The 16,700-nt window shown below is 38.3% G+C and overlaps 1 protein-coding gene across 2 annotated transcripts in view; it reads left to right on the top strand.

Moving 5' to 3' along the window:
* The window catches only part of TENM1 (teneurin transmembrane protein 1), a 237,586-nt gene that overhangs the window by 19,855 nt on the left and 201,031 nt on the right, over positions 1–16,700 (top strand). For both annotated transcript variants that reach the window (XM_062503122.1, XM_062503121.1), the window contains exon 2: positions 9,657–9,917. In XM_062503122.1, the coding sequence (XP_062359106.1) occupies positions 9,657–9,917 (261 nt within the window). The remainder of the gene's footprint in view (positions 1–9,656; positions 9,918–16,700) is intronic.

Raw genomic sequence — 16,700 nt, 5'->3', positions numbered from 1 at the left:
GCAGTTCAGTTTAAATTTGAAAATACACTGCTTTCATAGTAGACATTAATTCATTACGTTCATACCTCTCATATGTAAATTTTTTGCATAATATGGAAGAAGAAGTGCACATACCTGTACCTCTAATCCAACATAAGTCAGAATCAAAATGTTTAGTTGCCCCAAGTTTTATTAGGGGTCATCTTGCAGTCTGACTTGAGTTTTTTCCCAGTGGAAAAGGTGATTACACACCAAAAAGCTGTTAGTACATTTATGGGGAAAACTGAATACTTTAAGAGTGAAAAATCAATTCACTATTGGATTTTCAAAATCACAGAACAAAGCTAGATTTCCAGTTTTGTTTTTGGGGCATAATCTGGTGTCTCTTGAAAGCCTCACCTTGGAAATAGCTTTTAAATGCTTCATAGTCTGGTAGTCTGGCCAGCAGTCATTGCTCTGTAGGATTCTGATTCTCTTCATAGAGAGCCCTGGGCCCACTGATCTAATTTTGTCCTTCTTTGAGCTGGGGTTGTGCTGTTGACTGCCAAAACTGGTTGCAATTTCAGTTATTTAAAGAGAAAAAATTATAAAATTAGGTGTGGTGTTCTGCAGGTGTTAGACGTCCCACCAAGAATTCAATGGATGTAAATTCCAAAACTGGGTTTCATTAGACAGTGTTTTTAGCTGGATGTTTGGGAGGGATATCAGATGTACTTTCAGGATGGACAGCATTTGTGGGGTTGATCCCCAAGACCTGAAGAGGTTAGCTGTCAGAATGTGTGTCTGCTTGCTGTGCCAGCAGACCAGACAACTCTGGGAACTTGCAGACTGGGATTTGTCAAGTTTGAATTGGACATGGAGGGCAAGAGCCTCTGGCTGGGCACATCTCCCTGTGCCTCAGGGCAGGGGGTTACTCCTGTTTCACTTGCTTCTGGGATGAGGCACAGTGACAGCAGCTACTGTGCCTTGTGCTCATGTGTTCAAGTGCTGTTCTCTGGTTCCTGTTGTCACTACACAAGGTGTTGCTGGGGGCTGGCACCCCTTCCTTTAAGGGATTTTGCCCCTACATGCTTAGACTTCTTGGTAATACCTTCTTCCTTGCAAATACTTATTCCCAATTTTCAGCATTTTCAACAGTTAGTTGGAATGTGAAGAAGTGGGACTTCATCAGTGCAATCTTGCTGAAGCCTTTCTCTCACTTGCACTGAAATGACTCATTCACTGATCACTCATTGAAACAGGCACAGGGGGATCAAAACCACCTTTCTCTACTCCAGCCTGGCTACGTTTGCTGTCTGCCTTCCATTCATGTCACTTCAAAGGAAGATGGTTAGTAGTACCCTTGATACTCTATTAAGCTACTCTAAAATCATAGTAGAGCTTTGTAGTTTCTGGTGAAAGTTAAGGTGAGGAGCTGACTCACTCTGCTGATTCTTTTTGAGCATTGTCTCTGATCTGAGTGTCTCAGGTCTGCTGAATGTCCCAGCAGTAAAGGATCAGATTTCTGGTAAATTGGTGTTGATAGCAGCTCTCTAAGTCTTTCTACCATCACAAAGTTATGCACTTGTCAGATGCTTACTCTGGGACAGTCACAATGACTTAAAGCCTAAGTGCTACCCTGGCCCACTGGCTGCATAGAATTAACTTCTGGATTTACAGCCCTGAAAATTAAATCAGAGTTTAGACTTCTGGATTTTTCCACGTGTAGTCTGGCAAATTTATAAAGATACCTGCTTTGCACCTCTTTTATTTAAAAAATATTTTGGTGCTTATGTATCTAAAATGACTGTCTCGACTGCAATTTTTAAAATGAAGAAATTTCAGTATTTTAAGAAACAGTGTATTATAAATGTATTTCATAAACCAGAATCAAAACCATTGATAGAAATTATTTTTGTATTTTTGCCATTTTTTTTCTTTTTTTTTTTTAAGGAAATTGTAGCTGTCATGTTTAATGTCACAGACATCTAAGACTGAGGTTTGAATGAAAGGGGTTTTGGTTTAATTGCTTTCAGAATTTACTACCAGAAAAGCATGGCAGAGTTGAATTCAAGTTTGTAGGGATAGAGCTACAATCTGAGGGTAATTTCACTTTGAAGAATGTTGGTAGCCAACAATTTTATCAGCCTTTCTTCTCTAAAATGCCATACAGACTTGAAAACAAGATAGAATCACAACATCAACTTTGCCTGTTGAGAATTGTGAATGCACTGGACTAGAGGCAGCAGTATAGAGGAAGAGTATTTGTTCATATGAAACTCTTTCAAAGAGAAAAGTTAGTTAATCTACTTGATATTCTTTGATTCTTAATTCTACTGGCCTTCATTAAAGTCTTAGTTATGGCCAGGTTTAATTTTGAAAATTTAATCACAAGAAGAAAGGACTCATTAACTATTGCTTTCCTCAAAGATAAATGCAAATGCCAAAACTTGAAAATTTGTTTTAGAGCCAAGGAACCTTTAAAATACTTGAAAGAAAACTGGAATTCTTTTCTCTTATGATAGAGTTTTAGGAAGCAGAAAATATTTTTCTCTTGAAAATTCTTAACTTCTTAATAGATTTTTGCATATGGAGAATGAAACTATAAGTGAATCTACTTTAAGACAAGCTTTTCCAAACCCTATTTCAACTGTAATACTAAAATAATGAAATTTATCCTCGCAAATGATATTGAAGTTCTTTCTCATGATAAAGAGATTCTTTTCTCAGTGATAATTGTATTTTTTTTTACCCTCTTGTCTTTAGTAGGATAGAGTTAGTGTGGTCATTATTTGAGAGTGAATTGGTTTCCTTTATCTGAAATTTAGGTTAAATGCTAATTCCTGACATTTGCTATGGTTTTATAACTCTAAAATTCATTAAAGGAGAGATATTTATGAATACCTGTAGTAGAAATTTCTCTTTAACATAATCCTGTGAATGGAAGTATTTTACCTCATAAAGCCACACTTCAGAGTAGGAAAGGCTGTAGCCAGCAATAATTCAGATATATTTGAACTTCAAGGATTAAATTTCTAACCAATATTGTACGGAGAGTGTTTCTTCCTAAATTAAAGTGAGACCTGCTGCATCCACAAGATAGCTCCAAAGATGCCTTCTCTGGCATCTGGTTAGTTGAGAAACTCTTGAAAAACAAAATCTCTAACATTAAAAATTTCAAGTGATCTCCAAAAGACTATTCTGCTTCTGGTGACACAGAAAGTTCATATATGTCCCCAGAGGATCAGGATGATTTCTGTGCAAAATTTCCTTGTTTATATTGATTTCAATAGCAGTAAAAATAAAAATTAATATCTGAGGACTCCAGGAGAATATTTTAAAAGAAGTTCACTCTACTTCTGTGGTCTTTCTTTAAGCTTGAAGTATTAGTCTGAAGAGGAGACTAGAAAGATATTTGCCATGAGGCATGGGTTGGAACCTTATCCTCTGGTATGTCTAGGGAAGGACCTGAAGAATAAAGACTTTTTCTTCCTTATAAATTTTACATGCCAAAGAGTTTCCTGAAAGTGCAACCTCCTTTCCTAATCCCTTAGCTGCCTAACCTGCAAATTTCACTCTTCAGTGTTGAAACAGACTGATTCCTCTTATTCCTCCTTTAATTGTTATTACTGATATTTTTGAACTTTCTATCATCTCTGCTGGTAACTGGAGGTTAATGTAAGAAAGTAAGCTACATAAATAAGGGAATGCAAGGAAAAGCTGAAATACAGCAAAATAAAATGTACAATACAATGCATTTGGTATAGAAGTATAAAACCATTTTATATGGTTGTTATTTATGTGTAATACATATACAGTTTTTATTTATTAAAATATATGAAGATGAGAAACAGTTCCAGGCTGTGGCAATAATGCAATTGGTGATAAACACAAAATTTTTAAAATAAATTAATAGTCAGTATAATGTGCTTTTGATTTTTGGCTTCTTTCTCAATGATTTTTGTACGGATGGTTACTGGAGCTTAATTTCTTTGAATTATATTGCCTAGGAAATATTTGCTATGCTCTCAACATGGAAACAAGTAAGATCTTTGACTACATGAAAAGCACATACACAAAAACATTCAAAAATGTATGTAGCAGACTGTATTTCACGAATGCCTTTATGAAGTAGCTTAAGATCTCAGCACATTTAATTCTCAACCCAGCAACCAGCCAGTAAACCACAGTCCTCAGGTGAAAAATGAGAAATTTTAAGGGCCGTTGAACACATGAAATTTAGCAGAGTGCTCAATAGCCCTCAAAATTTCTCATTTAGGAGAATGCATATGTATTGCTTCCAAAAATGAAGGCGAACTTTGCTTTCCCCATTTGATTTATATTTCTTCCTCACTTCTTCCCTCCCTCCCAGTGTCTCTGAATCTCTTATACCATGAGTAGCTAGTCTGCCTTTCTGCTTGTTTTGCAACACATGTAATACACTGCAGATTAAAGCACTGGAGTAAGTTCAGTGTGAAAAAAATTACACTGAGTTGTGGTGTAACACTAAAATCCCAACCCATAAACAGAAGTGCATGGTTGGGATATTTTTTCCTTGCATTCTCAATATACTCCCTCAGTTGTAAGTTTTAACATGACACTTTCCAGCTTAATGTGTATTATTTGCCTTTCTGGAGTTCCTTCCTTGATCTTCTCCCCAGACTCTTGATATTTCCAGTGTTCTCAAAAACCCTTCAGTGTGAAAGAGAACACTAGGCAAAAATAAGTATCATGGATTTAAAACTCCAATACCGGTCTTTTCTCCTTGCCTTTAAGCTAGTTAGTCTCTTTTATAATTTTATATTTGCAGAAAGAGCAATTGGTATCGTTTCATCAAGAGAATTGATTTTGTGTGTGTTTAAGCAGGGACCATCTTCAGTGTAAGAACTACCTCATACCAAGAATGAAGAATAAAATTAATTTGTGAATCAGTGATGTTTAAAGACTTCGAAAATCAATAAATTGCAATTGCTTAATTATATGACGGGGTTCATAAAAGGCACCTAATTGCAAAATGTCAAACTATTCCAGTTTGTAAATAAAAAATAAATTATATTTTTCTGCCAGCTCTTTCTCTAGTTCAACACATAGGTCAATTAAGTAATTTAAATGAATATTATTTATTCTTCTGTTATTAATACAAAATAATAGTTTTCCATAAGGGAATAGGAAGACTGGAAAGGAAGGTTCTTCATGCCCATCCCTGTCTATACTCTAGTTTTGTTTCTTCTATCTTCTTTGGATTTTTTTGGATTTTGCTTGGATTTTTTTTCTGTATTTTAAATATTTATTTCTTGAATAAATATTTATACAGTTAGTTGGTAGAAATTAGTAAAATTCTTGGTAAATGGCAACAGCGAGGAGATTCCTTATGTCCTGCAAGTCCAAGTTTGCAGAATTGCTAGGTTGGAGAGAAGGGCCTCCATGGTCTTTCACTAGGGTGATTTTTTTTTTTTTTTTTACACTGTGCCAGAAAAGCTTAAAGACTTGCAGAAAGAGTAGCTGGCACACAGTTACTCTTGATTGTCTCGGATGGAAAGACAGGTGTCTGCTAGGAAAGGCAGGAGCCTCTCTTGGAATGGAGAATATAAACACCCTCCCTCCAAATTATTATAATTTGAAATTAAGGGGCTCTCAGGCAAAGGTATGAGCATAGGAATAACAGTTCTTTACCCGTGTGTATACCAAAGCAAACAAAACAACAATCACAATGGAATTAACAGCAAACAGAAGCAGGGTCCCAGTTCCAGCCCTCTCGGCCGCAGGTGCTTTCCCTTTGGTGCAGTTCCCGTCCCGGCCAGCAGGGGCGCTGGTGGCTCCCGGCGGGCAGGGCAGGTGCGATGATCCCCGCGCGGCTGCAGGGGGCGCTGTGGAGCGAGCTCGGGGAGCACGCGGTGATGGCGGGAGACGCGTGAGACGGGAAGGGATGGAAAAGAGAGGATTTGGTTCACAAAACCCCGGGGCAGGGTCGGTCCCGGTGCCCAGACGGGCAGGGATGGAAAAGAGAGGATTTGGTTCACAAAACCCCGGGGCAGGGGCAGGGTCGGTCCCGGTGCCCAGACGGGCAGGGATGGAAAAGAGAGGATTTGGTTCACAAAACCCCGGGGCAGGGTCGGTCCCGGTGCCCAGACGGGCAGGGATGGAAAAGAGAGGATTTGGTTCACAAAACCCCGGGCCAGGGTCGGTCCCGGTGCCCGGACGGGCAGGGATGGAAAAGAGAGGATTTGGTTCACAAAACCCTGGGGCAGGGTCGGTCCCGGTGCCCCAGCAGGACTCTGAGGAGCACTAAGCTGTAGCAGCAGGCATGAGCAGAAATCCCGGGGCGGTGGATGAGATGTATCAGAAGCTCCATGGTGGGAGCTGGAAGTGGGGGGATGTCCCAGCAGGGCAGGGGTGAAGGACCCAGCAGCAGAACAAACGCAGCTCCCGGCTGGGTTATGGCAGTGGTAGTGGCATTCCTTTCCCTAAGCAGCAGCTCAACCATCCTCTGCTGAAGCCCCGAGAGAGTGAGAGCCAGCAGCTGCTCCCAGTTGTGTCCTTTATCTGCCCCCAAAATCTTGTGGTATCTCCCCCGGAGAGAAATTCTCAGAGAAAAAAGAAGTGTAGCCAGATGGTACACTCCTCTCCTCCACCTTAGCCACTCTTTGCTTTCCTTAAGTATCCATAGGTACTCAGTAGTTAGTTTCTTAGCAACTTATAGGAAAAGAATTCTATAAGTAAAAAAGAAAGAAACCCAACCCCCAACACTGACCATACAGTGGACAAGGAAATAGTCCTGAAGATGCACTGGGATAAGTGTTTTGTATCTGCATGAAAATCCTAACTGTAGGGTTTTAACTGTATTGGTGGTGAAACTGATGCCATAGTAAATAAACCCTTCATGAGTTGCTGGAGTTTACAGTATCTATGTGAGCAAAGCTGAAGCTGTGTTAGAACTGCCTGGTCAGCTGCCTGGTTCTCATATCAGCCTTAAATAGCAGAGGCACCACTGTCCAACTTTAACTGCTTACATACTTTTTTTAAATAGAAAATTGTATTTAGAAGTATAAAGAAAGGGGTCTCTTAATTGAAATGCTGGTTTTTTATTTTTTTTTAACAAAGCATTCTTTACTTTTCTTGATCATTAGGTATTTTCTATTTCATCATGCATTACTTTTTCAAAAAATGAATTAGTTTGTATGTCAGATAAAGTACTTGATTTTTAACTGTTGTGTTGCAACAAGCTCCATGAGGGTCCCAAGTTGAAAATCCTTTCATCATCTTCATAACTGTCACTTTTTTATCTCTGTTCTCTGTTCATGCAGAAACTTGAATTTTGTATTAATGTTCTTTCATTTCTCTTGTGACTGTGTCTTTGTGGTAAAACGGAATAAATCATAGATCTACTTGTATTTTATCTCCTTATGGAAATATGTAGTATTTTAGGTAAAAAGGTTAGATATGCACACTAAAAGCACCCACTTTTTGCCATTGTAAAAGCTTTTCAGAAAATGCATCCCGTGGGAGTTAAAATCTTGCAAAGATTTGTATACTTAAGAAATAGACTATTAAGGCAATAGATTGTGTTAAACATGAGTTATAGTATAAAAAGTCTCACTCCGTTTAAAAAAAAAAATAACATAGAGACTGAAGGGTAAATTCTGTCCTTCTTAAAAATGTATAATCTAATTAGCATTTTGTGGGATTTACTGGGATGAATTTTCCCCTTGGCATATGCAAATGCAAACAGGGAGAACATGGGCCCCAGGCTGCTAATGGCAGACATCTGCCTGGAGGGACAGCCATGTAAAAAAAATGCCTGCATCCTTGCCCCTGAGGACCTGGCATCAGCTGAGGTGGTTCTTGAAGTTATGGGAAGATTTTTAATTATGGGGAAGTTCCTCAGATGGTGAAAATAAGAAAAGATCTCTTTTAAAGGGGAAGAAGGATCAGATGATGTTTTGTGAAATCACACCTGTTGTAAGGTGGACAAAGTTCAAATGCCAAATATTCTCTACGCAACTGTTTTCAAATATTTTGGCTGTTTTCTCCTAGCCATCTCCATCAAAATTTGGAGTCAGCCTCAGTGCATTTGAGAGACTTGGAGGACAGGGCTCATGGAGGCACATGTCAGCTTCTCAAGGATAGGCCTGAGACCACATCCTCCTCTTCTGAAGAAGAGGAAAAGATCAGAGTAGTGATGGAGCACTTGGGATCATCTCTGCATCTGTCTTGCTGCTCCAAAAGGAGCAGGAGCAGTGGTGGCTGGTGCTGCTGGGATGGGCCACTCAATGCACCAACACCAGGCAAGACAGGGTGATGATCTTCCATGACCCCTCTAGGAAAGTGAGGCCATGGCCATGCTTTTCTGTTTGCCGGCTGCCTTCTCCCCATGCCATCCACAAACGAGGTTGCCATTCCCTGAACTCAAAGCCAAGACTACAGCCAAGACCTTCAGGAATTTTTGGATGGTGAAAGAAAGATATATAGAGACAGATGACATGCAATTCCCTCAGTTGGATCAATTTATATGTCTTTATATCTCTAAATTTGGTCTGGAGGTTTTAAATGGCTCAAGAAAATACTAGGGCTTTTTGTTATTTTAGAGAGAGTGCTTAAAATCAGAATCATTCCTTTCACTAGCTGGTAAGTGGATTAGTTTGGCAAATTAAAGCTTTAGTTAGGGTGACAGTAGAAAAGAGTATTTGTCCTTAGTCTTGATCAATGACTCTTGTCTCTAATGTGTCTTTTCTAGAAACTGAAATACTGTATGCATATTTGATATTGTATTTAGTCTCTCAAGATGGCATCCCAGGTCTGATGTTCAATTAGGGAGTGCAGTTCTGTAATCCTTATTTAATTAGAACTCCCTGTCATAGTCCCTGTGCATTGCATTTGTAATTGGATTCTCACAAGTGAGAATATGCAGAGGCTACCTCAAAGGGAAGTTACAATTTGCTGATGTGTGCTAGTCTGTAGTTCTTCGAGAATGTTTCCTCTGCATATTCACATTATGGGTCCTGTCCACCTTCTGTTTGTCCTTGGATTTCTCCTGCCCAACAACTGCTTTGTTCAGTAAGAATAACTTGTAGCACTGTGCAACTCTCAAGTCTCAGATGGCTTGGTGTCATCATGAGCCAGCCCTTGTTCAGTCCTAGTAGTCACTGCTCTTCTAGGAAGTTCCTGTAGGCTACCAGCACTGGAGACCCCAAACCCACTGGTGTGAATATGCAAGGACAGCACTCTCAAAGAGCAAGCCAATGGTAAGTGCCCTTTTTTTGTCTTCCATGATAAACCAAATATTTTAAATGTTATTTTGTAAGTTCTGTATTGGCAAATTTGCTACGCTTTTCCTGAGATTAATTTGGAGCTGTTGCCTTCCTGGCAAAATGTGAGAAAGTATGTGTGTTTGCAGATGCTCACTCCAGTTATAAATTGATGTGCAGCTATCAGTGTGTGAGTGTGTACATGTTTGAGCTATAATACATATTTCTGTCAGACAAAAAGGCACAATTACAGTGCAGCACTATATATTTTACTATATTTCCTTCTAGTTTATTACAGTTAGAGTAGATTAGATAGCAGAGTGAGTCACTGACCAAAAGAAGTCTTTTAATAGTGTGAACAGTGTTAATTCTCAAAGCAGATTCTCCAAAAGAAAATCAAAGTTATATTGCTTTTCAATGCTACATTGTCTTCTGAACTTTTGTTTTTTCCAGACATGGAATTCTGCGAGACTCCCCATATCCTGTGCCCTGGCTATCAGACTGACTTACATGGTGTAGCTGAGCACAGTTACCCACTGGAGGTGGGCTCGGATGTGGACACTGAAACAGAAGGTGCTGCATCCCCAGACCACGCCCTGAGGATGTGGATGAGGGGGATCAAATCGGAACACAGCTCCTGCTTGTCAAGCCGGGCAAACTCAGCATTGTCCCTCACTGACACTGACCATGAAAGGAAGTCTGATGGGGAGAATGGTAATAAAGAAATGCATCTAATGTACTCAATTGTAGTAGTAATTTGTTCAAAACTTTCTTTTTCTGCTTCTCTTATTTTTCTTCTTTTTTCTCTTTTGTTCTCTTTCTGCTTCTCTTATTTTTCTTTTTTTTCCCCTCTTTTTCTTTCTCTTTTGTTCTCTTTCTTTTTTCCCCCTTCCTTTCTAGATCCCTGTACTGTTTGTAAAGTGAAGAATTTGTCTGCTGTGTGTATTGTATTTACAGTTTAGACAGAAAAGAAGACAGAAAAAATGAAACGGTGATTATGTTAAAACATTATTTCTCTAGAGACTAATAACTTTCCCACATTCTTCATTTTTATGTCATAAGACATTAATCATTTGAATTTGGTGGTCTCTGAATTAGGTTCTAAAATAAATCAATATATGTACATTTATATCACATTTTGCATACGGTTGTTCCTGGGGTTTCTGGGCATAGATTTAAGGCTCTTCAGCCAGGTGAATTGAGTAAGACAACCTATTATCTATTTACCTCTAATCTTATGCTACACCTTAGAAGACTTATTTTTATCAGCAGGACAGACTGAACGGGTCTTTGTAGTATCTCAGTTGTGTATTTCTCTGCATCTAGAGGGTGGGCTTGTGGGTCACATGGGTTTGGTTTTTGTGTATGTGTATTTTCTAAATATTCATTCTCATTCAGGACTTTTTTTTACTCATTTGCTTTCCTTACAATTAAGTGTGTCAGAGAAGGGAATAATGTGTATTTAATTAAGTAACTTGGGGAATTAGTACTTTTTAATCTCTGCGTTAAAATTGATTAAAAACTACTCTGTTTCCTTACAAAGTATAGTAAGTAAACAAATTTATCATGCTTAAGATCAACAAGCATAGCTGATACTTTAATTTTGGTGTTTAATAGCTGCATGTTACAGCAGGTCTAGATGTCATTAAATATTGACACTTCAGTGTTGACAATGACATATTTTAGTGCCTCTGTAGTCATAAGGTTAATATAACTGGAAGCTGTTTCAGTTATAAATGGCATTTCTATACTTACGTGTTTGAATTTATCAAATATGAAGCTCATAATTATATAATTTCACCTGGATGTCTGCCAGTACAAACAACAATGTCCAATATGGGCTCCAAAACATTGTGTTATGTGCTTGAGGTTAAAAAAGAGATTTCAGTGCACAGCTTGTTTCTAATTAAATATTCCTTTGAGGATTAAGCATTCTGCACCATCACATTTTATTGTGTTACTGGAATTAGTTAATATTTAGATGCCACCCCATTTCCACTGTACAGTGGCTGCCTGTCTTTCAGCTTCCTGCTCCTGTGGGACCCATCCTCTGTGAGGTGTTTGTTGCATAGGGAGGGTTTGTTTGGACTTGAGTGAGGGTCTGTGCTTTTTCCTAAGGCATTGGGTTTTAGATGGTGACTGAAGGAATTGAATTTGGTCTGCCTGGCATTGGGTGGCCCTTAGCTATGAAAGTGGTTGAGAGGGAGTGCTACATGGAAGGAATGTGCATATTTGTGCCATTTAGGCTAAAAAATACACATTTCTCTTGTGAAGTGCTGGGAAGCAGAAGTATTGAAAGCAAATTAAGCGTATAACCAAGTTCTCTATTTCAGTCTGGAGTGCAGTGGTGCAGCTGGGTGTTGATGATATTTTGCCTAGTCATACATGTACCACTTAATAAGTAATTTTCTGTAGATGAAAATTACTGCCAGTAGTGCACCTTCATCATCCTGCACAGATGTAGCAAGAGCCATGCTGTTAAGAAGGGATGCAGAATCATTGTGCTTCCCCACAAAAGAATGGTTTCTTCTAAAGGTTAGTCTCTGAGAATTATTTTAATCAATTTAAACTGGTGTAGGTCATACTTTTGCATGTGGCTTTAAAATTTCATTTCTTGTAAGCCTTCTAACAGTTTTTAAGTCAGTGATTGATGTCTTTAGAGGTCTCCAGGCAGGGCCAACTAAACAGATATCAGTGCTTCCTGTGGCGTTGGGTCATTATAATAATTACAGTCTTGAAAGTTAATGTCTGAATAAATTTGAACACCACAGTTCAAGCTATATTTATTATATTATAGTTATCTATTATCTATTATTTCACAGGTAAATTCATAGCCAAGATTCCTGATCCAGAGAGCAGTGTTTTTTTTTTTAATCTGGGTTGGCACTCAGAAACAAAGCACTCTTTGAATACAGAAGTTCACGAATCTCTAGTTAAATTAAGTCATAGATGGCATATCTTCCTGTTTCTATGCACTCCTGTGTGCCAGGGGCTTTATCAGAGAGCCACAAGTGCTGCATTTATCCTTGTCATTTCTGCCATGGAAATATATTTTTTTTTTGCCTGCCATTAACTACTCTAGTGTGAAAATGGGAGAGTGCATAAGATCTGTTGCTGACAGTACATGAAATATTAGTTTCCATGACACTTTCTAATTTCTGTAAAAATACTTAGCAATTCTAGATTTCAAGGGGTTGACCAAATGGTATGTGAATGCAGCTATTTGGAACTGGAGTAAAAATGAGAAAGGTACAATTACTGCATGATTTGAGAAAACATTGTTATTGTTGTCCATATTTTGAAAGGGTCAGTAGGGTTTCGGGTTAGGGTTTATTTTTTTTCTTTGTCTATGAGCACAGTTTTTGCTACAAATGCAGAACAGGTTTTTTCATGGTAATATTGGGACAATTAATTGTGTGGACTCCCGTAGATATGCTTTGAAGGCAGTTTTTTGCTTTACACTGATCTGAAGCTAACATACTTCATAAAATTTTCTTCTTTTTAGGTATTTCTTGACATTCTCTCCTATTCATTCTAAGCTCTAGCTTGAAGTTCCCTGTCACAGGATATATACTTCTGTTTATTTTGGGTAGCCCAATTTGAGGATTTATTTGAGGATTGTTTTCCTTTGTAGATGCACCAACTCTGTCATAATCACTATTAAAACACATTCTGGTTGTTTCGGCAGCATTGAACAACATTGTATGAAATAACGTTCCCATTTAGTGTTGTCAAGTTAATGACAACTAATAATAGCCTATTAGTGCACAGACTGCCTTCAGCTTTGCCTGAGGCTAAGCAAAATATATATTGACTGCACAAAATGAATGACCAATTTCTTGGGGATCTTTGCTTATCTCTGGTATAGTATAAATAGCTCTATTTAAACACAGCGTAACTCTACAGTATGTGATTGTAAATTTTAGACAGCAACACCCCAGAGTAACCATATCAAAAATAGTTCCTTTATTCCATTGAAAACTGTGCTTGCCCTCGGTTCACTGGTACAGTGGTATCTGTCACTGCAGCATGTCAGAACATCAAGTTCAGTGCTTTCATCTGCCAGATTACTGAGCTGGCAAATTTATTTGTTTGTTTATTTATTTGTTTATTTTTCTGGAGTATGCGGTCAAGAAGGGGATAAAAAAAACCCAATCGACAGAAGGTGTGATCTCCAGATACATCCTTAAAATTTCATGGCTTGACACCAGTCTGCCTCCCACACTAGGTAGTGTACTAAAAAGCAGCCCACAGTCTATTTGGTGTCCATATTACCTTCCTCATTGTTGTTCATTCAATTATCTTTTCCTTTACACAATGTCTATGAAGCTGTGGTGTGATGAATTTGACCTCAAGTACATTTATGCCATGCCATAATCCATTTTTTAGCAACATTTGGGACATTTGCACAGCCATCAACTCTTTTAATTTTAGCTGCTACATCTCAGCTGAGAGCTAGCGTGGAACTTCAGCCATTTCTACAATAACACAATTTTTGACCTTTTTTGTTTTGTCTGATTGCTTTGACGTACTTTTAAGTCTGGCTTGCTTGGTTCATTCCTGACATGTACTTAGATGTTTTTATGCAATTAGTTGCTCTTTCTCTACACCACAGTGACAACCAGTAGGAGAGCAGAGGATTCCCAGTGCTGAAGGATTGTACTGTGAAATGCAGACTCGTCTTGGATCCAGGTTCCTGCTCAGTTTCTTTGGCTGAATTATTTTTTGACAACTAGATATTAGCTGTGACTTCTTTGACTTCTTTGAGATTTGTAGGCAAGAAATTAGAGTTTTGTTGCTGGCTGAAATACCACTGGTCATGCAGTGTAGCATTAGAGTGCTTGTGAGATCTGGTCAGGGGACATTTTTTTAATAACATACTTGTCTTTTTAAAAACAAAGTGGGGAGGGGGGGTGGGTTGGAACAGCTGTGGAACAACACAATTTTTCCCTTTTGACCACATAAATTGTTGGGAAAATTCTTTCTTAATGTGAGTGTATGAGATCAGATCCTATTTGAAACAATACTTCTAATAATATAACAAACATTTTAAGCAGCAGGCTGCAAAGATGGGATAATAATATTAGCCATATATTAATAAATAGATGTAGTAGAGAATTTAATAGGTAACAGGTCAAAGCTGAGTTTAATGAGCTAGAAACATGTAAGATTATTCTTGTGTAATTCATCTAAGTGTTTGCTTTATAACCGGGGAGCAGTGATCCATTTAACAGAGCTTTTGACTGTCCCTAAATCTCTGGGGATTTTTCATCTTGAATGCTGGGCAGGTGGGTGAGCTTTGGACAAGTCACCTTCGTTCTTTTCACTTCATATTCAGTATCTTAACATTTTCTGATAAAGGGATAAAGTTACTAAATTAGTAAAGGAAATACTAGAATGGCTGATGTATGAGAGTCACAGCTTTGTGAATGCTATGGTTATGCAGACATGGGGAGGATTTAGCTAAGGACAAGGCTCTGATTTAATTTATGGTGTGTGTCAATAGACCTACTGTGAATTCACACCTGTTTAAATTAGGCTTGAATTTGGCTCTTCATAAAATCTTGTGTTTAATGTAAGAATGTGACAGGGGTTGCAATTAATGTTGCTGTTATTTACTGTTATTTTGTAAACAAGTCAGGCATTATGCTGATCTCTGGCTTTCTCATGTCTCCAGGAAATTATCACCAAGAGCTACATTACAATAACAATACATGCTCTGAGAAGTGGGCATGTGGCTGCCTCTCTATGCAGAATTGTGTTTCTAATAATGATGGCTGAAGTATATCCATTAGCTCCTGTCCTGTCACTGTGTTTACAGTGGTGCAATTAAGAAATTGAATTACTAATTTGGAAGTAGACCCATTAGGTTAAATATGTGTAAGTAGCCTTGAAGAGATAAAGGTAAATATTGGTCTTAATCCCATTCCCTCTGTGTCATTTAATATTTTTCTCTTTGTTCCTTGTATGCTTTGTTTTGTCTCTTTGTTGTGGTATGGGTTGCATTCTGTTTGTACACTCCTGTCTATCAGATCATTTAAGGCACCTAATAGATTAAGGCAATCTCATCAATAAAATGCACAAGCCCCCATGGTGACGTTCCTTCAACTTCTGTAGTTTACTATTGCTTGTCAGGTACTTGATTTACGATACTTAGAGATCTTTGACAGAAAAGGGCCACTTACCTTCCCTTAATAAAAGTCCTCTGTTGCTTTTGTTGTGGAGTTTTTTTGATCTTTTAGTGTTTAGATGGTGTTTATGTTGGTTGCTTCTGCTGTTGTTTCAAAGCAGGCTCCTCAGTGTGTAAGGAAGCATGTGAACCCCTGCAGTAACATAGCAGTGCCTTTTGGGGAGCATTGGCATATTCACTGACATGGTAACTGCTCTGCTGGAGTTGTTAAGAGTGTAAGATGCTTTTGTTGACCTTAGAGTGGTTCCTTTGGAAATGTTACTGTCTCAAAGGCAGCATGTAAGTTATCTGAATTGCTTTCGATAAGTGTGAGATGCTTCTGTAAGCACGGCAGCGTCGCCTCAGCTGCAATATCATGCAAGTCTTGAGCTTGTGCCCTCAGTATTTAAGCCATTTCTGAAATTGTTTATGTATGGAAATCCAGCTAATGACAGTATTGTGGGGGAAATTCTGCCTTTTAAAATTACCATCTTTATTACTTCTTCTGACTAACAAGGGCATTGCATCTGCATGTCTGTTTTAATCTTTAAACTTTTCATGTGGTCTGTTAAAATAATTACACAGTATTACAGTCCATTTTTTGTGGTTCTGTTTTAAGCACGGTGAACACTAATTTAAAGACAAATATCAATATTTCGTATCTTACATTAAAGATAATGAAACAGTGTTTAGAATGTAGCAGAAATACTTTCTGTATTCCAGAATCTAAATGACCTTTGCCCGCAGCATAGTAAAAATTATCAGTGCATTTGCACAAGTTCATGTAATATTTTTATCCCTGCAGGTTTTTTTCCTTCATGGGAGGGAGGAAGGGAAGGAGGGAAGCTTGAGGAGAAGAGTCAGGTCTGATTTTTATTCCAGAAATCAGTAAATTGGCATTAGATCTCAGGAAAAAATCTCTTGGCTTTCCTCCCCTGTGTGAAACAGCAAGTATAGTGGATGTGCCTTTAGGAGCCAACAGCAGTATAATTTATCACTCCTTTCATTTAAATCCTTTTTATTTTCTCAGTATTCTAGATATGAATGCAAAGGAAAATTATCTCCAGAAATACTTCAAAGTGCAAAAATATATTGCAGTGATTCTGCAATTCTTGAGACCTGTTTATCTAGGCTGCCACAGGGAGGAAAACTGAGATGGGATAGACAGATAAGTGTCTGCTTTCTGTCAGGGTGCTGCAGTGCAGAAGGGTGAGGATTGTATGACTTTTCATTTCACAGTCTTTATGAGACCAGGCAAACATTGAATAAATAAATACTTTTTCTCTTATTGAGCTGTGAATTCTGTGAATTTACTGTGAATTCTATAG

The sequence above is a fragment of the Cinclus cinclus genome, chromosome 15 (assembly GCF_963662255.1).
Source record: "Cinclus cinclus chromosome 15, bCinCin1.1, whole genome shotgun sequence".
Lineage (NCBI taxonomy): Eukaryota > Metazoa > Chordata > Aves > Passeriformes > Cinclidae > Cinclus > Cinclus cinclus.
The sequence above is the reverse complement of the archived record's forward strand: the minus strand, read 5'-3'. Positions and strand labels throughout refer to the sequence as shown.